The sequence below is a fragment of the Clinocottus analis genome, unplaced genomic scaffold (assembly GCF_023055335.1).
Source record: "Clinocottus analis isolate CAN_PGR_092001 unplaced genomic scaffold, fCliAna1.0.p SCAF_48, whole genome shotgun sequence".
NCBI classification, from domain to species: Eukaryota; Metazoa; Chordata; class Actinopteri; order Perciformes; family Cottidae; genus Clinocottus; species Clinocottus analis.
This window is the reverse complement of record NW_027176205.1, coordinates 489,622-514,621: the sequence shown is the minus strand read 5'-3', so window position 1 is coordinate 514,621 and position 25,000 is coordinate 489,622. Positions and strand designations below refer to the sequence as shown.

At 50.4% G+C, this 25,000-nt stretch overlaps 4 protein-coding genes and 1 pseudogene across 6 annotated transcripts in view; 4 read left to right on the top strand and 1 right to left on the bottom strand.

Moving 5' to 3' along the window:
- The window catches only part of LOC137802010 (parvalbumin alpha-like), a 9,954-nt gene extending 9,639 nt beyond the window's left edge, over nt 1–315 (top strand). Inside the window, exon 5 of the mRNA XM_068599508.1 lies at nt 172–315. Coding sequence (XP_068455609.1) covers nt 172–197 — 26 coding nt within the window. The 3' untranslated portion in view covers nt 198–315. The remainder of the gene's footprint in view (nt 1–171) is intronic.
- Nucleotides 316–2,069: 1,754 nt separating this feature from the next.
- On the bottom strand, nt 2,070–7,864 carry baiap2l2b (BAR/IMD domain containing adaptor protein 2 like 2b). 3 transcript variants are annotated; one of them, XM_068599565.1, is made up of 14 exons: nt 7,661–7,864; nt 6,896–6,971; nt 5,838–5,924; nt 4,838–4,899; nt 4,584–4,655; nt 4,355–4,444; nt 3,940–4,071; nt 3,680–3,784; nt 3,408–3,510; nt 3,124–3,331; nt 2,892–2,966; nt 2,414–2,717; nt 2,298–2,341; nt 2,070–2,185 (listed from the first exon to the last, which is right to left on the bottom strand). In XM_068599565.1, the coding sequence occupies exons 1-14, from the start codon at nt 7,712–7,714 to the stop codon at nt 2,110–2,112; spliced, it is 1,488 nt and encodes a 495-aa protein (XP_068455666.1). In that variant the 5' UTR covers nt 7,715–7,864; the 3' UTR covers nt 2,070–2,109. The 3 variants fall into 3 exon arrangements, 2 of the variants coding, with proteins under 2 accessions (XP_068455666.1, XP_068455667.1); XM_068599566.1 differs by lacking the exon at nt 2,892–2,966; XR_011079936.1 differs by having other exon boundaries at nt 2,097–2,185; nt 2,892–3,331.
- A 668-nt stretch (nt 7,865–8,532) lies between these two features.
- On the top strand, nt 8,533–16,456 carry nptxrb (neuronal pentraxin receptor b). Its single transcript, XM_068599542.1, has 5 exons — nt 8,533–9,351; nt 10,023–10,380; nt 10,502–10,743; nt 11,773–11,952; nt 13,794–16,456. Exons 1-5 carry the CDS (start codon nt 8,644–8,646, stop codon nt 14,037–14,039), a joined length of 1,734 nt encoding a protein of 577 aa, XP_068455643.1. The 5' UTR covers nt 8,533–8,643; the 3' UTR covers nt 14,040–16,456.
- A 2,164-nt stretch (nt 16,457–18,620) lies between these two features.
- LOC137802042 (dynein axonemal light chain 4) lies at nt 18,621–21,239 on the top strand. Its single transcript, XM_068599562.1, has 4 exons — nt 18,621–18,703; nt 19,014–19,090; nt 19,991–20,074; nt 20,688–21,239. Exons 2-4 carry the CDS (start codon nt 19,022–19,024, stop codon nt 20,850–20,852), a joined length of 318 nt encoding a protein of 105 aa, XP_068455663.1. The 5' UTR covers nt 18,621–18,703; nt 19,014–19,021; the 3' UTR covers nt 20,853–21,239.
- A 1,911-nt stretch (nt 21,240–23,150) lies between these two features.
- The window catches only part of LOC137801997 (extracellular serine/threonine protein kinase FAM20C-like), a 36,558-nt pseudogene continuing 34,708 nt past the window's right edge, over nt 23,151–25,000 (top strand).

Sequence of the window (25,000 nt, the reverse complement as noted above, 5' to 3'; positions counted from 1 at the left end):
ATCTTAATTCTTTTTACATAATATAGTAAAAATGAGTCCCAAACAAATCTTTTATTTTCCTTCATAATAATATTCAGAAGAGGTTTTATTAAACATGAACGAATTGTCTTTTGGAGGCGATCATGAAATATTTCTGATCTTTCATTTGTGTAAATATATTTTCTTTTTCAGAGTTCGAGATCTTGGTGCATGAGTAGGAGATATCTGAACATCCTCCTCCTCCTCCTCTTCCTCATCCTCCTCCTCCTCTTCATATTGTGTAAACTGGGCTCTGAACCGCAGCATTAGGAGCAGCAGCAGCAGCCGCAGCCGCAGCCGCAGCAGCCGCAGCCGCAGCAGCAGCCGCAGCCGCAGCCGCCGCAGCCGCAGCAGCAGCCGCAGCAGCAGCCGCAGCAGCCGCAGCAGCAGCAGCAGCCGCAGCCGCAGCAGCCGCAGCAGCCGCAGCAGCGAGGGAGAAGCAGACTGCATCACGGCGCCGGTGTCTCTTTGAAGTTTTTATATATAAGTACATAAATGATATATATTGGACGGCCCTGCTGTGTCTCGGGGTGGCGTGTCTGTGCGTCCAGCAGGGGGTGCTCATGCTGTAGATGCTGTGGTGACGACGTCATGATTACTTCTAGATGTTCACATCAGTGCTCTTTGCTTCCTCACCTCCTCTCCTCTCCTCATCTCCTCTCCTTGCCTCCAATCAGATGATGTAGTAAATAAAGTGACATTCATACATAAATATACATATATAAATAAATATATATGTGTATAATATAGCTAGAGAAAAGCTTGAGAAAGAAATGATGATAATAAAAAGAATACTTGAGTAATAAATGTCTCTTTACTTATTGATACCCACAAGGACACACAACTTTACACTAAAACATGTCATGACATCACAGCCACCAGGAGGGAGGAGTCGACCTTGAGATGAAGGTCAAGGTTCAAAAGGACCTTGGAGGTCGAGTAACAAAACATTCAGCAAACTCATGAACGCTCAGCTGGACACGTCAGCTGAGATCAGCTGTTTGGACATTTAGGGAATATTAAGACATGTGACCTTTACCTCTAGCTAACTGGTAGTCTAGTTACCTCTAGCTAACTGGTAGTGTAGTTACCTCTAGCTAACTAGTAGTCTAGTTACCTCTAGCTAACTGGTAGTGTAGTTACCTCTAGCTAACTAGTAGTCTAGTTACCTCTAGCTAACTGGTAGTGTAGTTACCTCTAGCTAACTGGTAGTCTGGTTACCTCTAGCTAACTAGTAGTCTAGTTACCTCTAGCTAACTGGTAGTCTGGTTACCTCTAGCTAACTGGTAGTCTAGTTACCTCTAGCTAACTGGTAGTGTAGTTACCTCTAGCTAACTGGTAGTCTGGTTACCTCTAGCTAACTAGTAGTCTAGTTACCTCTAGATAACTGGTAGTCTAGTTACCTCTAGCTAACTAGTAGTCTAGTTACCTCTCGCTAACTGGTAGTCTAGTTACCTCTAGCTAACGAGTAGTCGAGTTGCCTCTAGCTAACTAGTAGTCTAGTTACATAGTAGTCTAGTTACCTCAGGCTAACTAATAGTCTGGTTAGTTACAGGTAATGAGACTACTAGTTCCCTATAACTAACTAATAGTCTAGTTACCCCTGGTTACCTGGTAGTGTAGTTACCTCAAGCTAACTAATAGTCTGGTTACCTTAAGCTAACTTGTGGATTAGTTACCTCTAACTAACTAATTGTGATATTAAAGTACTTAAGTACTTTGTTTTTTGTACTAACAAACTCACCGTATCTACCACTGTACAAAAACACCTCACTCAGAAACGCTTCCTCTGCGCTCCACCTATACCTCTACCTCCACCTTCACACCTCCACCTCCACCTCCACCTTCACACCTCCAGCTCCAGCTCCACACCTTCACACCTCCACCTATACCTCCACCTCCACCTCCACCTCCACCTTCACACCTATACCTCTACCTCCACCTCCACCTTCACACCTCCACCTCCACCTCCACCTCCACCTTCACACCTCCAGCTCCAGCTCCACACCTTCACACCTCCACCTATACCTCCACCTCCACCTCCACCTCCAGCTGACACACCAACCCCTGCGCGCTCCACCAGCTGACGCATCAGAGGATGTGAGGAGACGACTTGTCGTTGGTCGTCGTGGGGCGGAGCTTCACGGTGGCGAACGGGTTTGTGCCCCTGAAACAGGACCATGAAGAGCAATGTTACACACACACACACACACACACACACACACGCACGCACACACACACACGCACACACACACACGCACACGCGCGCTGGGCGTTACCTTGGAAACAGAGGGTTTTCAGGAGGCCCGTGTGGTGACAGCGCCTAGGGAAGGAGAGGAGGAAGTGAAACAGGAGGAAGGATGCGGTGGCTTCCTGCGAGGACGCTTGATGGTACCTGGGCATCATGGGAGAGCGGCAGGTAGTCTGCAGAGCTCCTTCTGAGACTGGAGGGCGGAGGAGGAGGAGGGGGAGGGGGCGGAGGAGGAGGCGGCGGAGGAGGAGCAGGAGGAGGCTGGCCGCTCTTGGCCTCCGGCCTCCTCTCGGGCAGTGGCGAGGCCGGCCGGGCGTCCACCGAGGCCCTGCGGTCGGGCGTGGCCGGAGGCGGGACGTCGCCGAAGCTCTTGCTCTCCGATTGGTCGGTGTAGGTGTCGGTGGGCTCCAGCAGGTTGCTCATGCTGTGGCTTCTGAGCGAGCCGCTGCTGAGGGGGTCAAAGGTCACAGCAGAGGAGGTCAAAGGTCACAGCAGAAGATGTCAAAGGTCACAGCAGAGGAGGTCAGAGTTCACAGCGGAGGAGGTCAAAGGTCACAACAGAGGAGGTCAAAGTTTCCACTTGTCCATCAGGAGTGCACACACACACACACAGTAGCTCCACCTCGTCGCTAAAGCGTTGGAGCAGTCCTCTCCGGGGCCACCGGGGGCGACGTAGGCCGCAGGAAACCAGCCCTGCCTGTGGAGGAGGAGTTATGACTGCTGATGCTACTGTTATTGTTGTTGTTACTATTGTTGTTGTTGTTGTCACTATTGTTGTTGTTGTCACTATTGTTGTTGTTGTTGTCACTATTGTTGTTGTTGTTGTCACTATTGTTGTTGTTGTCACTACCCACCGCAGGCTGCTGTCCGTGCGGCCGTACAGCCAGCCGTTGCGTGGCTCCTGCACCAGCACGGTGATGGTCTCCCCTCGGGTGAAGGGGAGGAGCTTGGGGTTGGAGGAGGAGGGGTGAGACACCAGGGCCCTCATGCTCCGCCCCCCGCCCAGACCCAGAGACTCCCCCACGGAGCTGGAGCGGGAGCGGCTGGGGAGGGGGGACGGCGCTGGAGGGGGGGTAGAAACCACATCAAAGACCGGTCTGAGAGGCGGGACTATCGGGGGGCCGTGTGGTCCTCCCACCTCTAGAGGGCACTCTGCCCAGCGCCTGCTGCTCCCGCCGGGCCCACGACATGTCCTCGTCTCGGGCCACCGTCTGCAGCAGGGAGCTCACGGAGCCTCGCAGCTGCTCACACACACACACAGACGCACACACACATACACACACACACACACACACACACACACATAACTCTTCAGTTCTGATTCTACGCGGTGCTCTGAGCCCAGCGGGTTTCCATGAGCTCGTCTCTGGAGCTCTAACTGACTCGACGTCCAACAAGCGGAGCCTCTACCTGGGCGTCCTGGTCCAGGTGAGTGGGCGTGCGAGGTCTGGACCCTCTGGTCTCGTTCACCTTCTCCTTCCATCCGTCGGCCTTCTGCTGGAGGGAGGCTCCGGTCTGAGAGCAGAGGGCCTCGTTAGGACACATAAAGCAGTGTGTGTGTGTGTGTGTGTGTGTGTGTGTGTGTGTGTGTGTGTGTGTGTGTGTGTGTGTGTGTGTGTGTGTGTGTGTGTGTGTGTGTGTGTGTGTGTGTGTGTGTGTGTGTTCCTCACCTTGTTTATGAGGAACAGCAGGGACTGAGTGAGGCCACAGTGTTTCTCTGCCAGGAAGCGGTACCTCCTCTCCTCCTCCTTCAGGATCTCCTGCTGGCTCTGCCTCAGGTACATCATGTACTCGCTGTTCTCCTGCACACACAGGAGAACACTGTGATGGAAGAGAACCTCCTCTGGCTCTCTGTTAGCGGTGCTGCTATCGCTACTAGCTCTCCTCATGTTGGTTCTCTGTTAGCGGTGCTGCTATCGCTACTAGCTCTCCTCATGTTGGTTCTCTGTTAGCGGTGCTGCTAACGCTACGAGGTCCAAACAATGATTGGTTGTTTATAAGTCACATGACCAGAGGTCAGGGCCTAGGGCATCATGCAGGAAGTGACCCGTGACCCTCTAGCATGTGCATGAGGTGTTCAGGTACCAGAGAGTCTCTGTAGGTTCCTCGTCTCAGCTGCTTCTCCAGGAGCTCCGCCTGGTTCCTCACCTCCAGCTCGTACACTCGCCGACTTCCCTGAAGGAAACAGATTCAAGTCGGAAGCTTTGACTCTGGTCTGGACTGAGGATGTGAAGAAGGAGGTGAAGGAGGAAGGCAACAAGGAGATGAAGTAGGAGATGAAGGAGCAGGTGAGAAGGAGACTCAGGGAACTCACCTGGATGTACTCTTCGTCCAGCGAGACGTTCTTCTCCATCTCCTGCAGCACCTCCACCTGGAACCAGCGGAACTGCAGCAACAACAACAACAACAACAACAACAACAACAACAACAGAGCGGTCAAATGAGCTCCGCCCTCGTGAACTGTTGTCTTCATGCAGTAATGTTTACTTCATTAGAGATAATACTGATCACAGAGCGGCTCCTGCTCAGTGATCACTCATCATGTTAAAGGTTAAAGGAGCAACAGACCACTCCCTCCATCTCCACCGTGAGCCTCCTCTGAGTCTCTGAGATCTGGATCAGGACGTCTCCTGAAGAAAAGAGGGGGGGAGAGAGATGGAGGGGGGCACTCAGTTACTTGACAGACTGCTTCCTGTCTCCTACCTCCTGTTTCCTGCCTCCTGACACTTGTCTCCCGCCTTGTGGTTAACTGTATTGTGTACCACACATATACTACTCATTATATGTACCATGTGTATACTGCTCAGTATATGTACCATGTGTATACTACTCATTATATGTACATGTGTATACTACTCATCATATGTACATGTGTATACTACTCATCATATGTACATGTGTATACTACTCATCATATGTACATGTGTATACTACTCATCATATGTACATGTGTATACTACTCATCATATGTACCATGTGTATACTACTCATCATATGTACATGTGTATACTACTCATCATATGTACCATGTGTATACTACTCATCATATGTACCATGTGTATACTACTCATCATATGTACCATGTGTATACTACTCATCATATGTACATGTGTATACTACTCATCATATGTACCATGTGTATACTACTCATCATATGTACATGTGTATACTACTCATCATATGTACCATGTGTATACTACTCATCATATGTACCATGTGTATACTACTCATCATATGTACATGTGTATACTACTCATCATATGTACATGTGTATACTACTCATCATATGTATGTGTTTATGTGTATTGAACTCTTCAGTGACGTTCATTGTGGTTCACAGTGCAGTAGAGCTAGTGGGTTGTTGTTCGTCTCTGTCATGAAGTCCAGCTCATGAAGCGACAGCAGCTGAAAGACTTTCACATCTATAATTCAGAGGCCGTTACTCAATATGACCTTCTACCAGTGTGGGCGGCTAGCATGATGCTAACCATGCTATCATAAGCCCGTATTGGGTAAGAATGACACACACACAGACACACACACAGACACAACAGTCACACACACTGACCCAGAGAGCGGGATGAAAGCGTGTGAAGAGCCTGGTCCCCCATCTTAGCCACAGCGCTGAAGTAAGCCTCGCTGCAAACAGCTAAACCTGTAACACACACACACACACACACACACACACACACACACACACAGGCACATAGACACACACACACACACACACACACAGGCACATACACACACACACACAGGCACATACACACACACACACACAGGCACATACACACACAGGCACATACACACAGGCACATAGACACACACACACACACACAGGCACATACACACACACACAGGCACACACACACACACACACACACACACACACAGGCACATACACACACACACAGGCACATACACACACACACACAGGCACATACACAATGAAATACAAGCTTTTGAAATACTTCACATCACAGCCAGGTAGAGAATGCAGCTTTAACACATGAAGCATAGACTTCTATACAACCAGAGGAGTCGCCCCCTGGTGGTCAGGAGAGAGAATGCAGCTTTAACACATGAAGCATAGACTTCTATACAACCAGAGGAGTCGCCCCCTGGTGGTCAGGAGAGAGAATGCAGCTTTAACACATGAAGCATAGACTTCTATACAACCAGAGGAGTCGCCCCCTGGTGGTCAGGAGAGAGAATGCAGCTTTAACACATGAAGCATAGACTTCTATACAACCAGAGGAGTCGCCCCCTGGTGGTCAGGAGAGAGAATGCAGCTTTAACACATGAAGCATAGACTTCTATACAACCAGAGGAGTCGCCCCCTGGTGGTCAGGAGAGAGAATGCAGCTTTAACACATGAAGCATAGACTTCTATACAACCAGAGGAGTCGCCCCCTGGTGGTCAGGAGAGAGAATGCAGCTTTAACACATGAAGCATAGACTTCTATACAACCAGAGGAGTCGCCCCCTGGTGGTCAGGAGAGAGAATGCAGCTCTAACACATGAAGCATAGACTTCTATACAACCAGAGACCAGCTGGTGCTTCATGGCTTACAGCCTGCAGTACCTCTGCTCTCCACCTGGAGGCGCCTCCTGTAGCTCACTCACCTTGGAACGCCGCCACGTAGCTGTTTCCTAAAGCGACGAGCTTCTGCAGACCAGGGTTGAAGTGCTCCATCAGGTTCTGGAGTCACACAACAAACAAGCCGTTTAAAACCACACCGTCTTCACACCGTGACACACACACACACACACACACACAGAGACACACACACACACACACAGAGACACACACACACACACAGACACACACACACACACAGACACACACACACAGACACACACACACAGACACACACACACAGACACACACACACAGACACACACACACATACATACACAGACACACACACATACACACACACACATACACAGACACACACACACACATACACACACACACATACACAGACACACACACACACACACACATACATACACAGACACACACACACACACACATACACACACACACATACACAGACACACACACACACATACACACACAGACACTCACACTCACACACACATACATACACAGACACACACACACACATACACAGACACACACAGACACTCACACTCACACACACACACTCACTCACACACACATACACACACACACATACACAGACACACACACACACACACATACATACACAGACACACACACACACACACATACATACACAGACACACACACACACACATACACACACACACATACACAGACACACACACACAGACACAGACACACATACACACACTCACACTCACACACACACAGCGGGAGGTGGCAGCAGGTGGACTCACCAGGTAGACGGTCAGAGTGGATCGGTGCAGCTGCTCGCTGGTGGCTCCAGACATGGCGGCCGATCTCAAGCACTAAGTGGAACTTTAGAGATGAACAAACGTCTGCAGAGACTCTTTCACCTGCGTTCCCATTCACCTGCAGCTGGAGCACACCTGTGATGCTGAGCAGAGTACACCTGTGATGCTGAGCAGAGTACACCTGTGATGCTGAGCAGAGTACACCTGTGATGCTGAGCAGAGTACACCTGTGATGCTGAGCAGAGTACACCTGTGATGCTGAGCAGAGTACACCTGTGATGCTGAGCAGAGTACACCTGTGATGCTGAGCAGAGTACACCTGTGATGCTGAGCAGCAGTGAGGGGGAGGAGCAGCCATCGATACGGTCGCACCGGCTGAATTATTGATCAGAGCCCTGAAAGGAAAACCAGCTGCCCAGGTAACAGAGCCTCACACCTGAGGGAGGGGCCACACACACACACACACACACACACACACACACACACACACACACACACACACACACACACACACACACACACACACACACATAGAACACAAAGCTTTGCATCTGCACAAGACAACAAACATTTTATTTATTCTCACACTCCTGAAACATTTGCTCTCTTCTCCTTTTTCCGTTTTATCCTTCACAATAAAAGCCCCACACACCCACACACACAGGCACATACACACACACACACACACACACACACACACACACACACACACACACACACACACACACACACACGGAGGCACATACACACACTCACACACGCATACAGGCACATACACACACACGCGCGCGCGCGCGCGCGCGCTCTGACGCATGCCCGCTCCGTGGCTCCTCCTCTCCGCGCGGTCCCCATGGTAACGGGAGGAGAGATCAGACCTCAGATCCGCATCAACATCTCCGCTCCGCGTCTCCTCGGATCCGGTTCTGATCCGGTTCTGATCCAGTTCTTCGGCCTCCACAGTCGGGATGAAGTTCGTGGTCGTGCTCGTGGGCGCGGGCACGCTGGCCTTCCTCGGCGCGGTCATCTGCATCGTCGCCAGCGTTTACCCCCGCACGCGCGCCGCGCCTCCCGGGGACAACGGCACGCTGCTCGAGCCGCCGCAGGAACCGGAGCCCGGCTCGGTGGCGCGCGCCGGGCCGCTGGGCGCGCTGCACGGCGCCGAGTCCTACGACCGGGACAACGGGCTCGGCCTGGAGATCCCGCCCAGGAACGAGCTCCACCTCGGGGGCGACACCGGCGGCGGCGCCGCGAAGACCTTCAGCTTCAGCCGGCTGATCTGCACCCCGGTGCCGGTCGGGGAGTGCAAGAGCAAAGACCTGCGGCGGCAGGCCGACGACCCGCTGTACGGGAACGCCGGGGACGAGGACTGGACCTTCCTGCGGACCAGCGCGGAGGAGCTCCGCCAGACGGTCCTGCAGCAGAACGACCAGATCCTCATGGACCAGAGGACCATCCGGGAGCTCTCCGGGAAGCTCAGCGAGTGCGAGAGCGGCCTGGAGGACGAGCGCAGCGGCCCGGAGCGCAGCGTCGGGGTCTGGAGCGGCAGCAGCCGCCGCGTCATGGCCGGGGACGACGTGAGCTCCTCCGCGGCGGCGCAGCTGCAGACGGCGCGCGCGGTGGAGGAGCTGGCGCGCGCCATCATGGACCTGAAGGACCGCATCGAGAAGCTGGAGGTGAACCCTGTTGTCCTGTTGTGTTGTTGTTGTGTTGTCCTGCTGTCTTGCTGTCCTGTTGTGTTGACCTGCTGTATTGTTGTGTTGTTGTCCTGTTGTGTTGTTGTTGTGTTGACCTGTTGTGTCGTTGTTGTTGTCCTGTTGTGTTATCATGTTGTCTCCTTGTTGTCCTGTTTCCCTGTGTTATTGTGTTATCTTGTTGTGTTATCTTCTTATTGTGTTATGGTGTTGTCTTGTTGTCCCTCCTCTAAGCCCCTCCTCCTCTGGAGTAACACTCTCATGTCTCACACATGTGTTGCCCCAGTGCCTTCTGGGAAATCTCTTCCCTCTACCTTCAGACAGCAGAATAGAGACATAAATAAAAGATGAGGCTGCTGGACAGGAAGGAGGCCGACACACACACACACATATACACACACACACATACACACACACACATATACACACACACATACACACACTGCAGCATCATAGTCAGTTAGCTTGTCTCAGTCAGTGTGAAGCCCTCAGCAGATCTCTGGAAATTATATATATATATATATATATATATATATATATATATATATATATATATATATATATATATATATATATGTATATATGTTTATATGGTGAAATACTTAAGCTGGTGGATAATTTGTCCCCCTGAAGTTAAAGTTTCTCTCTTGCAGGCGGAGATCGGTCCGGCCGCCTTGAACCTCACCGATGCGTCCGTGGTCTCCAGCGGTCCGCCCGGTAACGCCGGCAGAGCTCCCGCTCCGCCCGCTCCGCCCGCCGGCGGCGCCTCCTCCTCTCCCGCCTCGGGGGGCCGCCGCCCCGCCTCCCCGGGCCCCAAGCCTCCACCAAAGGGCTCCGCCGGGCGCGGGAAGGGCCCCTGGAGTGTGGAGGACCTGGAGGGGGAGCTGGAGAGGAAGATCAAGCTGCTGAAGGAGGAGCGACTGACCATGAGGACGGAGACGCAGGACCAGCACCAGAAGATCAACCAGGGCATCGACACCGTGGACCACCGGGTCACCGAGCTGGAGCACAGTGAGTCGCTAACGTGGCCTGCCGCGGGACGCCGCTAACGCTCACTGCGGTGCGACGTCGCTAACGTTTACTCCTGTCCCTTGTTTCCTGTCTCCTACCTCTTGTCTCTCGTCTCCTGCAGCTCTGACGGAGCCGTCCTTCCCCGACGGCTTCGTCCTGTCCTTCCCCATGAGGACCAACTACATGTACGGCCTGGCGAGGAAGGAGATCACGGAGATGTACGCCTTCACCGTCTGCGTGTGGCTGAAGGTCAAAGAAGACGGCATCGGCACCCCGTTCTCCTACTCCGTCCCGGGGCAGCCCAACGAGCTGGTGCTCCTGCAGGGAGTCAACACGCCGGTGGAGCTGCTCATCAACGACAAGGTACCCGGGACCAGACTTCACTCACGTCACCTGCCATGCAACGTCACTCATACTATCTGCCGTGCGACAGAGCTAACGGTACCTGCAGTGCGACGTAGCTAACGGTACCTGCAGTGCGACGTAGCTAACGGTACCTGCAGTGCGACGTAGCTAAAGTTACCTGCAGTGTGACGTAGCTAACGTTACCTGCAGTGCGACAACGCTAACGATACCTGCAGTGCGACAACGCTAAAGTTACCTGCAGTGTGACGTAGCTAACGGTACTTGCAGTGCGACAACGCTAACGATACCTGCAGTGCGACAACGCTAACGGTACCTGCAGTGCGCTGTAGCTAACGGTACCTGCAGTGCGACGCAGCTAACGGTACCTGCAGTGAGACGCAGCTAGCGGTACCTGCAGTGCGACGCAGCTAACGGTACCTGCAGTGACGCAGCTAACGGTACCTGCAGTGTGACGCAGCTAACGGTACCTGCAGTGTGACGCAGCTAACGGTACCTGCAGTGCGACGCAGCTAACGGTACCTGCAGTGCGACGCAGCTAACGGTACCTGCAGTGCGACGCAGCTAACGGTACCTGCAGTGCGACGCAGCTAACGGTACCTGCAGTGCGACGCAGCTAACGGTACCTGCAGTGCGACGCAGCTAACGGTACCTGCAGTGCGACGCAGCTAACGGTACCTCCTGCTCCACTAACAGGACGTTGGGCCTGCTGGTCACATGTTGTGTCGCCTCCTCCGTGAGGCTTTTATTCTCTCATCTTTCAATTCACTTTATTTTTCTCTTCATGGCTAAAAACCCATTTATTCTCCGCTACTCAAAAGGATCAACTACAACAGATGTTGCCCTTGAACAAAACGTCACATTTTTAAACCCAGAGAAAGAAAGAAGGCAGTAAACACATTTCAGCGAGGAAAGCTTTCTGCAGCTGCCGTTTCATAAAGTGCTTTAAAGGGCATTCATGTGGACCTTCAGATGAAGGTCCACATGGTGTCACCTGGTAAACACCGCCGTGTGCTCTCCGGCCTGCAGGTGGCGCAGCTGCCTCTGTCTCTGCCAAAGGACCAGTGGCAGCACATCTGTGTGAGCTGGACGCTGAGGGACGGGGTGTGGAAGGCCTACCAGGGGGGCAAGATGAAGGGCAGGGGGGAGGGGCTTGCTGCCTGGCATCCAATCAAACCAGGAGGAGTGCTCATACTGGGACAGGAACAGGTGAGGTATCAATGAAGGATGGATGGATGGATGATGGATGGATGGATGGAATAAAGGATGGATGGATGGAACACTAAAGGGATGAATATATAAATGGGTATGTAAATGATGGAATTGTATTTACATGAATGGATGGATGTGTATATAAATGAGTATATAAATGGATATGTATAAACGGAAGGATGGGTGTAAAAGCTATTTCAGAGCGTGGTTGGTGTTTTCACACATGCAGACTCACACCAGCTGCCTCTCTCCATCTCCCTCTCTCTCTCCCTCTCTCTCTCTCTCTCTCTCTCTCTCTCTCTCTCTCTCTCTCTCTCTCTCTCTCTCCCTCTCCCTCTCTCCCTCTCTTTGTTTCTCTCTCTCTCTCCCTCTCCCTCTCTCTCTCTTTCTCTCTCGTGAGACGACAGCGTTACGTCAGCGTTGTCATGAAGCTCGTCCTGCAGACATGCAGCATGAGCAGACATGCAGCATGAGCAGACATGCAGCATGAGCAGACATGCAGCATGAGCAGACATGCAGCATGAGCAGACATGCAGCATGAGCAGACATGCAGCATGAGCAGACATGCAGCATGAGCAGACATGCAGCATGAGCAGACATGCAGCATGAGCAGACATGCAGCATGAGCAGACATGCAGCATGAGCAGTCTGCAGGACGCTGCAGTGATGCAACATCACTTCATGGACATGAAGGACGAGTGTTTTATGAATATCGTTTGCAGTTGAGAGATGAATTGCCGTTTTTGAACAGATTTGTAATCCCATCCCTCTCACTCTGAAGGGGATGAAGTCTGGTAATCTGTTTGAATCGTGAGAGCACAACATGTCTGTGCGTGGAGCTCCAGGGTTGTAGCCGTCCAGGCTCACAAGGAGATTAGAATAACCAACCCAGAGTCCTGTTGACTGCAGAGTCAATAACATGATTTATTGATCAAACCTGCAGAAAACTGCGGCTGAACATCCTCTCTGATCGGTCAGAGGTGGTTCAGACGCTCTCGTCTTCTTTTGTTGAGAGAATTACTGGTGAGAGTTTTTACACCTTAAATGTGATGAATGTCCCAAAATGGCTGCCGTGGCAATGAGGCCGAGTGCTCCTATCGGCTTCCACCGGGAAGCGCCAAAGCAACGGCGCGCTCTTTACGTCGCTCATCCAGTAGAAAAACTGACGGAAACGAAGGTATCACTCTAGTAAATGTTGTCTGTTATCCATAAAATCATGAAGCAGGAAGTTTAAAGACTTTAAAAGACCACACGGTGGACGTCTTAAGAAGAATATCTTACCTTAACTAAGTATTTCACCATCTTTTTCTTCAGTTTCTCAGCTTGAAACAAAGCCAACACTGTAAAAAGAAAAAGAAAAAAACGTTTTTAAAAAAAAAGGGTCAAACAAAAACCTTAAAATGACGAAAACCATAAATTAACGGACATTTTCATTAAAGGTTTTGCAGTGAAACTGTTAATTTACAGTTTTTTTCTGAATTTTTACGATCAAACACCTTCAATAAAGCACCTACATGAATTTGTATGTAATTTAAGAAAGCAGTAAAGAATACTGTAAAAATAAAACATTTTTCTATGAAAAAATTGGAAAAAAAATAATTTGTTATTATTCGCATAATAACCTTTGGGTTGTTAATTTACTGATATCATCTGGAATTTTACAGAGTTTTGTATATAATTTGTAAAAAACTGAAAAACTACTGTAGAGTTATTTTCTGTAAAATTAGGATTTTTTTACAATGTAATTCATGACTGACGTTCATTAGAAATATTCCCATTAAAAGCTTGTTCTCTTGAATCCTCCTGGCATTCAACCCCCCCCCCCCCCCCCTTCTCAGGACACACTGGGCGGTCACTTTGACGCCTCCCAGGCGCTGGTCGGGGAGCTGTCCCAGTTCAACCTGTGGGATCGGGTTCTGAAGCCGGCCGAGGTCGCCGCTCTGGCCGACTGCAGCTCCTCGGCGCTGGGCAACATCGCCCCGTGGACCGACCACGACGTGGACGTGTTCGGCGGCGCCACCAAGGAGTCCCTGGACCCGTGCCACGCCGCCCAGAGGTCCAGCCCCTCCGGCCCCAAGCAGTGAGGGGGGGCACCGAGGCGCTGGCCCCCTGCTGAGCGACAGCGTCACGGTTTCATTGTGGAGGGGCGGTTAAGAGTGTGTGTTTTGTTTTCAGTGCCGGTGTCCACGCTCGTGTGTTCAGAGCGAGTCCAGTCACAGATCACCTTCGCCTGATCAGGACTCTTACGGACAGACCGGCGGTTCGATGCTGCACCTTTCTGCTCAGCAGGCGCTGGACGGTCCTCCTCGCCTTGAGCGGCTCTTCATTACAGCACCGAGCTCTCGTCCCGCGTCCAGCCGGTTGTGTCTAGTGCTAAAAAACAGAGTTCTGAGAGGCGTCATTGGTCGTCCTCCATGGGGAGCAACCTGAGCTTTTCTTTGTTAACTGTAAACGATCCTTCTGAGTGACGCTTGAACTGGTCTGAACGGTGGTCTAATCTATGTATGTTGTGTATTCTGTATCTCTGCTGGTGTTGCTCTGTGCCAGTCTGCTCATCCTCCCACACCTCAAAGAGACCGACAAGGGTCCTACGAGTCATCAAGGGTCCTACGAGTCATCAAGGGTCCTACGAGTCATCAAGGGTCCTACGAGTTATCAAGGGTCCTACGAGTCATCAAGGGTCCTACGAGTTATCAAGGGTCCTACGAGTCATCAAGGGTCCTACGAGTTATCAAGGGTCCTACGAGTCATCAAGGGTCCTACGAGTCATCAAGGGTCCTACGAGTTATCAAGGGTCCTACGAGTCATCAAGGGTCCTACGAGTTATCAAGGGTCCTACGAGTCATCAAGGGTCCTACGAGTCATCAAGGGTCCTACGAGTTATCAAGGGTCCTACGAGTCATCAAGGGTCTAAAAAAGAGAATGATGGCCTCCATCTACCTCTTATAGCTGGACGAGGGTCTCCATCCAGCTCTCAGAGACAGATGAAGGTCTCCATCCAGCTCTCAGAGACAGATGAAGGTCTCCATCCAGCTCTCAGAGACAGATAAAGGTCTTCATCCAGCTCTCAGAGACAGATGAAGGTCTTCATCCAGCTCTCAGAGACAGATGAAGGTCTCCATCCAGCTCTCAGAGACAGATGAAGGTCTCCATCCAGCCCTCAGAGACAGATGAAGGTCTCCATCCAGCTCTCAGAGACAGATGAAGGTCTCCATCCAGCTCTCAGAGACAGATGAAGGTCTTCATCCAGCTCTCAGAGACAGATGAAGGTCTTCATCCAGCCCTCAGAGACAGATGAAGGTCTTCATCCAGCCCTCAGAGACAGATGAAGGTCTTCATCCAGCCCTCAGAGACAGATGAAGGTCTTCATCCAGCCCTCAGAGACAGATGAAGGTCTTCATCCAGCCCTCAGAGACAGATGAAGGTCTTCATCCAGCCCTCAGAGACAGATGAAGGTCTTCATCCAGCCCTCAGAGACAGATGAAGGTCTTCATCCAGCCCTCAGAGAGATACCTGATGACTCTCAGCACCAATCAGACACTTGATCCCTTGTGACCAACCAGAGTGAGTTTGGTGAAACTGTGTCGTGTCCCTGGATGTAAACCTGATGGACTGTCCGTATATTTGCATGAGCAAAGTCACATTTCACTAAAGAAACAAAGTACAGTGTTGATGTCACCTCACGGATCCTCACAGGAAGACAGGGAGGGACCTGCAGGGCTTCATTCTGTGGCGGCCATTTTGAACAATCTGACCCTGCGGAAAGAAAAACTACTTAACTTTTGTTCTCTTTGCAAACTGAAGAACAAACCAGACAGTAAAACGTGGGACGCTTCGATTTTCTCTCTACTGTTTCTTTTTTACAAACACACATTGATCAATAAATCAATAAATTAGTTGCTCCATTATTTTTGGACCTTTTCAATTCTCTAGTCGTAGAGATTTAATGTCACTCTCCTTTAACAGAAATAACTCCCACATGAATGACACACAGCGGCAGGTCGTCTGCATATCGTCACTCTTTTTTTTTTTTAAATCTCTTGATTCAAAGTTCAAAATGGACGTCACGGAAATAAAGTTCTGAGGAACGCGGTTCAGGGGTTCGATTCCCACTCCGGGTGAACACCTGCAGAAAAGTGAACTGTGGTTCAAAAATACAAATCCACTGTTACCTCAAGACATCGGCCCCACACGCCATCCGTCACCCACTTGTAAAGTGCCTGCCCGGGCCCTCCTGCCCGAAATATAACGTTGAAATATGTTCATGTCTTCTTCTTCTTCTTCTTCTTCTTCTTCTTCTTCTTCTTCTTCTTCTTCTCCTTCTTCTCCTTCTTCTTCTTCTTCTTCTTCTCCTTCCTCTTCTTCTTCTTCTTCTTCTTCTCTCTGTCCGTCTTGCTCTTGGTTGTTGAAGGCTGTGTTCGCTTGTCTTTATTTGCATCTTCATGGATCTTCTATGATATTGTGAAATCGATGGATGAAATAAATAAAAATAAAAAATGGTTATGACATCAATCCTGACTCTTGAATCTCCTAAAGTGAGTGAATGTGTGTGTGTGTGTGTGTGTGTGTGTGTGCGAGAGAGTGAAATGTTGTATTCTTAGTTGTAGTTTATCTTTTACAAACCTCTATATCCATGTATAACGCATAATGCAAATGGCCGCCACCCTGTCCCTGTATCCAGTGACCGGTCTCTGGTGGCACAGGTGAGGGTTGAGGGCTGTGGCCCTCAGGTGGTCCTGTCCCTTTGTTCTGAGGCCGTCACACCTGTCCTCCTGGTATACAAGTGTGTGTCTTCCCTGCCTCGTCTCTGCAGGCTCCGCATGAGTTCATGGACACGTTCTGGTCTGAGATCTTCATCATTTCAGCTTGAAAAGACTCAACGGGTGAAATGTGCCGTCACAGCGCCGACCCCCCGCAGAGCCGGGTCTCTGGAGCGGACGTGATGGATGACTCGCACGGTTCGCCCACTCGGCTGAACCGAGCGACGTCTGACTCCGCCCCCTTCATCTGTCTCGCTTCTTTTCCTGGCGGCGCATCGTCTCCGTTGTCGTACCTGGCGCTTCGCTCGCCACGCCGGTTATTAACGCTGGTCAACCAGATCTGTGGGAGAAACCCCACCGCTGTCATCCTCGCCTGGACTTACTCAACGCTCCTTTTGTGTGTCTTTGTAGTCGTCTTGTGTGTCTTTGCAGTCGTCCTGTGTGTCTTTGTAGTCGTCTTGTGTGTCTTTGCAGTCGTCCTGTGTGTCTTTGCAGTCGTCCTGTGTGTCTTTGTAGTCGTCCTGTGTGTCTTTTTAGTCGTCCTGTGTGTCTTTGTAGTTGTCCTGTGTGTCTTTGCAGTCGTCCTGTGTGTCTTTGTAGTTGTCCTGTGTGTCTTTGCAGTCGTCCTGGGTGTCTTTGTAGTCGTCCTGTGTGTCTTTGTAGTCGTCCTGTGTGTCTTTGTAGTCGTCTTGTGTGTCTTTGCAGTCGTCCTGTGTGTCTTTGTAGTCGTCCTGTGTGTCTTTGCAGTCGTCCTGTGTGTCTTTGTAGTCGTCCTGTGTGTCTTTGTAGTCGTCCTGTGTGTCTTTGTAGTCGTCTTGTGTGTCTTTGTAGTCGTCCTGTGTGTCTTTGTAGTCGTCCTGTGTGTCTTTGTAGTCGTCCTGTGTGTCTTTGTAGTCGTCCTGTGTGTCTTTGTAGTCGTCTTGTGTGTCTTTGCAGTCGTCCTGTGTGTCTTTGCAGTCGTCCTGTGTCTTTGTAGTCGTCCTGTGTGTCTTTGCAGTCGTCCTGTGTGTCTTTGTAGTCGTCTTGTGTGTCTTTGTAGTCGTCCTGTGTGTCTTTGTAGTCGTCCTGTGTGTCTTTGTAGTCGTCTTGTGTGTCTTTGTAGTCGTCCTTTGTCTCCTTTAGACGCCGCTGATGGAGAACAAGAATTAATCTTTTTGGATGCAACAAAACTGTCAAACGCAGAAAAAAAAACCTGATTTAGCTTCAGCCGCTGATCAATGACATGATCAATGACATGATCAATGACATGATCAATGACATGATCAATGACATGATCAATGACATGATCAGTTTGTGAGTTAATAAGTGGATGTTTCTATCTGTGGATCTCTGTGACATCTGAGTCTCTCACTCACACACACACAGACACAGACACACACCCACGCACTCTGTTGTGTGACTTCAGTTGTCTCCAAAGTCTCCTCTTCATCACAAACTGTTTTCCTTCCTACTCTTCTTCAGCGCAGCATTTATGTTCAGACGTTACAACACAATGTCTTCTTCCTCACCATGAATACTTTCCTCAAGGTCCTCCGCCTCCTCTTCCTTTTCTTCCTCCTCCTCCTCTTCCTCCTCCTCAATCTTATTCTCTGCTGCTTTGTTCTGAAACCTTCCAGCCCTCCGGCTCTTTTCTTTTCCTCTGTGAGCGTCTCACCTGAGACATAAACTCTCTCACTCTCTGTCTCTCTCTGTTTGTTCATTTTCGACCAAATGAATAATCTAAATGTAAACAGGTCATGATGAGTACACATACATATATATATACATATATATGTATATTCCTGTATTTTTATTTAATAACATAACTTCCCTGAAATAAACCTGAGTCTGAAGACTCCCCGCAGTGATTGACAGAGTCTGAACCAATAGCAGAGCAGCTGCGCTGTAGTGGGCGGAGCTTCCTCTGACCGGACATCCGTTGTTTAGAATGTCTCCTTAACAACCGACCTGGAGTCAGACGGCAGAAGTTCTCGGAGGAGAAACGCCTCGTAAGTAGCTCACACCTCCACCTGCGCGTCCTCCAGCTGCCACGAGCCCACAGCGGGCCGCGAGCACGAGCGGCGCGCGAGCCCGCGCTCAGACACGGGGCTTTGCTGGGGAGGAGGCGGCACACAAGCTAAGCTAGCTAGCTAGCGAGGGCTACTAACCGTTATACGTTGCTAATGTTGACGCTAACACCGGGGTCATGGTAACGGGCCCACGGTTACGGGACCGTGGACCCGTTACCATGACCACGGTACCGGGACGGTTGACGTCACACCTCCATCGTAACGCGCAGTGAACGTTGTCGCTCCGCAGGAGTCGGGATGGCTGGAACCGGAGAGAAGAAGGAGGAGGCCGACTACAAGAGGCTGCACAGCTTCCCTCTCATCCGGGTACGTTTCACCTGGAGAGGCTTTACCTGCTGCAGCCAGACAGGTGTACTACTGACACTACCACTACTGACTCCACCACTGACACTACCACTACTACTGACACTACTGACTCCACTACTACTACTACTACTACTGACACCACTGACTCTACTACTACTGACTCCACCACTGACACTACCACTACTACTGACTCTACTACTACTACTGACACCACTGACTCTACTACTACTGACTCTACCACCGACACTACCACTACTACTGACTCTACTACTACTACTGACACTACTGACTCTACTACTACTTCTACTGACTACTACTACTACTGACACCACCACTGACACTACCGCTGACACTACTACTACTGACTCTACCGCTACTACTGACACTACTGCTACTACTGACTCTACTGCTACTACTGACACCACTGACTCTACTACAACTGACTCTACTACTGACACCACTGACTATTACTACTGACTCCACCACTGACTCTACTACTACTACTGACACTACTGACTCTACTACTACTTCTACTGGCCCTACTACTACTGACACTACCACTACTGACTCTACTACTTCTACTGACACCACTGACTCTACTACTACTACTACTGACACCACTGACTCTACTACTGACTCTACTACTACTACTACTGACACTACTGCCTCTACTATTACTGACTCTACTAATATGACTGACACTACTACTACTGGCTACTAATACAACTGACTCTACTACTACTGACTCTACCACTACTATTACTGATTCTACTACTACGACTGACACAACTACTACTGACTCTACTACTACTACTGACTCTACTACTACTGACACTACTACTACTACTACTGCCCTCGAGCAGCGTGGTGACGTGTCGGCCATCTTGTTTGTGTCCTCAGCACACCGACATGCCGGAGGAGATGCGGGTGGAGACCATGGAGCTCTGTGTGACGGCCTGCGAGAAGTTCGCCACCAACAATGAAGTGAGTGTTGTTGGTTCTACAGTGAGTGTTGTTGGTTCTAGAGTGAGTGTTGTTGGTTCTAGAGTGAGTGTTGTTGGTTCTAGAGTGAGTGGTGTTGGTTCTACAGTGAGTGTTGTTGGTTCTAGAGTGAGTGTTGTTGGTTCCAGAGTGAGTGTTGTTGGTTCCAGAGTGAGTGTTGTTGGTTCCAGAGTGAGTGTTGTTGGTTCCAGAGTGAGTGTTGTTGGTTCCAGAGTGAGTGTTGTTGGTTCCAGAGTGAGTGGTGTTGGTTCCAGAGTGAGTGTTGTTGGTTCCAGAGTGAGTGTTGTTGGTTCCAGAGTGAGTGTTGTTGGTTCCAGAGTGAGTGTTGTTGGTTCCAGAGTGAGTGTTGTTGGTTCCAGAGTGAGTGTTGTTGGTTCCAGAGTGAGTGGTGTTGGTTCCAGAGTGAGTGGTGTTGGTTCCAGAGTGAGTGGTGTTGGTTCCAGAGTGAGTGTTGTTGGTTCCAGAGTGAGTGTTGTTGGTTCCAGAGTGAGTGTTGTTGGTTCCAGAGTGAGTGGTGTTGGTTCTAGAGTGAGTGGTGTTGGTTCCAGAGTGAGTGTTGTGTTGAGGCCACGCCCCCGTTGCTTTGTCCCTGCAGAGCGCGGCCAAGATGATCAAAGAGTCCATGGACAAGAAGTTCGGCAGCTCGTGGCACGTGGTGATCGGCGAGGGCTTCGGCTTCGAGGTGACGCACGAGGTGAAGAGCCTGCTCTACATGTTCTTCGGAGGCGGTCTGGCCGTGTGCGTGTGGAAGTGTTCGTAGCCCCGCCCCCGAACCCCGGAGGCCCCGCCTCCTTCTCGCTGACAGGGATAAAAAACTTCTTTTGGAAATCTTTTACAACAGGAAAAGCAACTTTCCTCCGTGGACCTGAACATTGTGCAACTTTTACAACAACACAACCAGCCAGGACCGTGTGTTTGTGAGTGTGAGTGTGTGTATGTGTGCTGGACACACACTTTGTTTTAGTTTTTTATTAAAACCTCTTTTCATCGTCTTAACCCTGTAAACCTCCTCTTTCTCTCTCCGGCCATCTTTCAATAAGATTTGTAATATTTTGTACGTGTACATATGAAGCGCCTTGAGGACTGGAGCAGTTCTCATGTCGCTGTGAATGAACCTGATTGTACAATAAAACAAATGACAACTATAGTTGACTTGTTCTTCTTCACGTTGACTCGGTGGCTTCATGACGTGAGCTCACCGCTTCATGGGTTGTTGGTCACGGCGCCCCCTGTGGGCACAGAGGGCACGATGACCTTGTTGTGTTGACACGACCTCAAACCTCAGACACAGTGACCCGTCGCCCCAGACTCAACCAATCAGACGCTGTCTCCAATGTGGGCGGGGTTACACAACACACCCACCTAATGTCAGAAGAAGCTGCTTCAGGCGCACGTTTGTAGCTGACTGATGTTTATTTAAGAAGAGATGAGGGCCAGAGTACATTCTCTACATTCATATGCGTGTTGTGGTCAGCAGACAGCCTGCACAGGTCTGCTGGCTCCGCCCGGTGCAGCAGCTCATTCATTATTCACCCGATGCTCTTTACAGATCTCCCTCAATGCGCCTCCTCCAGCTCCTGCAATATAAACGGCTCTGCCGGTTTGTTGTCCAAGATCCAAGAGGGAGGTTATTACACCGTTAATACACGTTATTACACAGTTATTACACCGTTTAGAATCAACACCAGACACGTTTGATTAAAGCAATACTTTAAAAGCTTCCTGTGTTAAATGAGTAAACATGACTCCTGTTGGTAGATTATCACAAACCATGTTGAAGCCTGAGTTAATAAAAATAATCTATCCATATATATAGACACACACACATATATAGTTGATGGAGGACTATACTGCATTCACAGTCCCACCTCTTACTCTTCCCCTAGTGGAAACCTCTAGTTCTGCACCCCAGCAGGTCGAGGTCGAGGTAGAGAGAGGTAGAGAGAGGTAGAGAGAGAGAGAGAGTCACACACAGAGCTGGAGATGAAGGACTTCTGAACAATCCATTATTAATGTGTTCCTCAGCGTGCGGTGGCAGCAGCAGAGCGTTCATGTTGCTCCTCTCATGGATTCTCTCCTCACTTTGCCGACGGCTCCAGAAATCCTTGAGAACTTCTTTTGCTTCACGCGTAAACAAACGAGTCAAAAGAAAAGAGAGAGACACTGAATCCATCTGCAGCTCAGAGGGTCACAGAAGATGTGATTTAGTTCTGAATGCAGCTGAAAAACCTTGAGATTCATTTAATGAGGATGTGGAAGTATTAATGCACCAACTACCTCTCCTGCTGTACCTCTACTGCCGCCTGTACCTCTACTGGTGCCTGTACCTCTACTGGTGCCTGTACCTCTACTGGTGCCTGTACCTCTACTGGTGCCTGTACCTCTACTGGTGCCTGTACCTCTACTGGTGCCTGTACCTCTACTGCCGCCTGTACCTCTACTGCCGCCTGTACCTCTACTGCCGCCTGTACCTCTACTGGTGCCTGTACCTCTACTGGTGCCTGTACCTCTACTGGTGCCTGTACCTCTACTGCCGCCTGTACCTCTACTGCCGCCTGTACCTCTACTGCCGCCTGTACCTCTACTGCTGCCACACAGCTTGTTGTAAATATCAGAGCCACCATTTCTGTACTCATGATTTTCACAATAAAAGCCCTAAACAAATAATATTCTTAGAATGTTATACTTGTGTGTAAAGAGAGCAAACACATTGGTCAGAGTCCAGATCACGTTAACCTGGCAGCCGCCTCACAAACTACTGGGTCAACTGGGAGAACTGGATTCTGTTTCATTCCACTGGGAGTCAGCAGCAGCAGGACGGCTTTGTAATTTGTGAAAGGAAAGCTGCTGCCGTGTAAGTTGTTGGAGGATTGTGAGCAGTGACTTTACCTCGTTATATATTATATTCAGATATTTATTGTGACAGGATGTTGTATGTGTGCAGACTGTAAAGCCCAGTGAAGGTGATTTAAGATGTTGGGCTCTACAAATGTCCTTTCATCATGTGGTCCATCTCCTGCTGTCCCTTTTATAAATGTTTGATCCGCTCAGCAGGACGATGAGGTGGCCTCCGCGCTGTCGCTCCAGGACAATCTGTCTGTGCTTGGCCTTCGTCGGCTTGTTCCTCTACCTCCTCCTGGAGTTTGACTCTCTGCCCGGTTACCAGCGAGCCCGCGCCCCCCCGCTGAGCCCCGCGAACCTGACGGATCCGGCTCACGGCGTGGCGGGACCCCGCGGTCCGGCCGGGCCTCCGACCCGGGAACCCGAGGAGGCCGGGCTGTCCAAGCTGGAGGCGCTGTTTGACCATCCTCTCTACAACGAGCCCGCCGCTGCCGTCCCCGAGGAGGACTGGCTCATGAAGATGAAACCAAAGATGGAGGCCAGCGAGAAGAGCTCCAACATGTGGTCAGTGATCCATTTATGTAGTGAAGTCTATGCTTCATGTGTTAGAGCTGCATTCTCTCTCCTGACCACCAGGGGGCGACTCCTCTGGTTGTATAGAAGTCTATGCTTCATGTGTTAAAGCTGCATTCTCTCTCCTGACCACCAGGGGGCGACTCCTCTGGTTGTATAGAAGTCTATGCTTCATGTGTTAGAGCTGCATTCTCTCTCCTGACCACCAGGGGGCGACTCCTCTGGTTGTATAGAAGTCTATGCTTCATGTGTTAAAGCTGCATTCTCTCTCCTGACCACCAGGGGGCGACTCCTCTGGTTGTATAGAAGTCTATGCTTCATGTGTTAAAGCTGCATTCTCTCTCCTGACCACCAGGGGGCGACTCCTCTGGTTGTATAGAAGTCTATGCTTCATGATTAAAGCTGCACCGGAGACGTGTACACTGTCGCGAGGTCACTCTTCAGTCCATATATGGTCACTTCCTGTTCACTAGTTGTGAAAAATCCAAGATGGTGTCAAACAAATCGTTGTACTCAAGGCTTTAAAACATCCACACAAAACGGTGCGGAAAAGGTGGAAACAAATGGCCGATAGCCACCTTCAGTTACTATTAAAGCTGCAGCAAATGTTTTCATTAATGTCAAAAGTCACTCAGTGAACAAAACATTTCCGTCACAACGTGGAGAACCCAAAGCGTCTGTGCTCTCCAGGGTGAGTGCGAGCCAGGAGGCCTACGAGGACGTCCGGTGGAACAGCAGCAGCGACAGCCAGCCCCCCTGGCTGCGCTTCCAGCTGGGCATCACCCGCTGGCAGCTGTACGCCCACCGGGACGCCGCCACGCAGCCGCTGGCCCTGCAGCTCGCCACGCACCGCATCGTCAGCGCAGGTGAGCCGCCAGCATTCAACAGGTGTTCAGAGCAGAGGGAACGCCTGGCACGTGACTCAGCAACCAGGAAGTGGAACCAACAAACTGGACGTTGACCAGAAGACCGTGTTCAACCACGCTAAACCTACCTGCTGGTGGTTTACTTGTCTAACCTACCTGCTGGTGGTTTACTTGTCTAACCTACCTGCTGGTGGTTGAGTTGTCTAACCTACCTGCTGGTGGTTGAGTTGTCTAACCTACCTGCTGGTGGTTGAGTTGTCTAACCTACCTGCTGGTGGTTGAGTTGTCTAACCTACCTGCTGGTGGTTTACTTGTCTAACCTACCTGCTGGTGGTTTAGTTGTCTAACCTACCTGCTGGTGGTTGAGTTGTCTAACCTACCTGCTGGTGGTTGAGTTGTCTAACCTACCTGCTGGTGGTTGAGTTGTCTAACCTACCTGCTGGTGGTTGAGTTGTCTAACCTACCTGTTGGTGGTTGAGTTGTCTAACCTACCTGCTGGTGGTTGAGTTGTCTAACCTACCTGCTGGTGGTTTAGTTGTCTAACCTACCTGCTGGTGGTTGAGTTGTCTAACCTACCTGCTGGTGGTTGAGTTGTCTAACCTACCTGTTGGTGGTTTAGTTGTCTAAC

Bases quoted from the DNA above. Each gene is read 5' to 3' on its own strand.
- nptxrb (XM_068599542.1), top strand. From the start codon at position 8,644: ATGAAGTTCGTGGTCGTGCTCGTGGGCGCGGGCACGCTGGCCTTCCTC. The intron at 9,352-10,022 runs GTGAACCCTGTT...TCTCTCTTGCAG, and splicing joins ACCGCATCGAGAAGCTGGAG to GCGGAGATCGGTCCGGCCGC. The intron at 11,953-13,793 runs GTGAGGTATCAA...CCCCCTTCTCAG, and splicing joins TCATACTGGGACAGGAACAG to GACACACTGGGCGGTCACTT.
- baiap2l2b (XM_068599565.1), bottom strand. From the start codon at position 7,714: ATGTCTGGAGCCACCAGCGAGCAGCTGCACCGATCCACTCTGACCGTC. The intron at 4,072-4,354 runs GTACCTGAACAC...CTGTGTGTGCAG, and splicing joins GAACCTACAGAGACTCTCTG to GAGAACAGCGAGTACATGAT. The intron at 2,186-2,297 runs GTAACGCCCAGC...GTCCTGTTTCAG, and splicing joins GAAAACCCTCTGTTTCCAAG to GGGCACAAACCCGTTCGCCA.
- LOC137802042 (XM_068599562.1), top strand. From the start codon at position 19,022: ATGGCTGGAACCGGAGAGAAGAAGGAGGAGGCCGACTACAAGAGGCTG. The intron at 19,091-19,990 runs GTACGTTTCACC...TTGTGTCCTCAG, and splicing joins ACAGCTTCCCTCTCATCCGG to CACACCGACATGCCGGAGGA. The intron at 20,075-20,687 runs GTGAGTGTTGTT...TTGTCCCTGCAG, and splicing joins AGTTCGCCACCAACAATGAA to AGCGCGGCCAAGATGATCAA.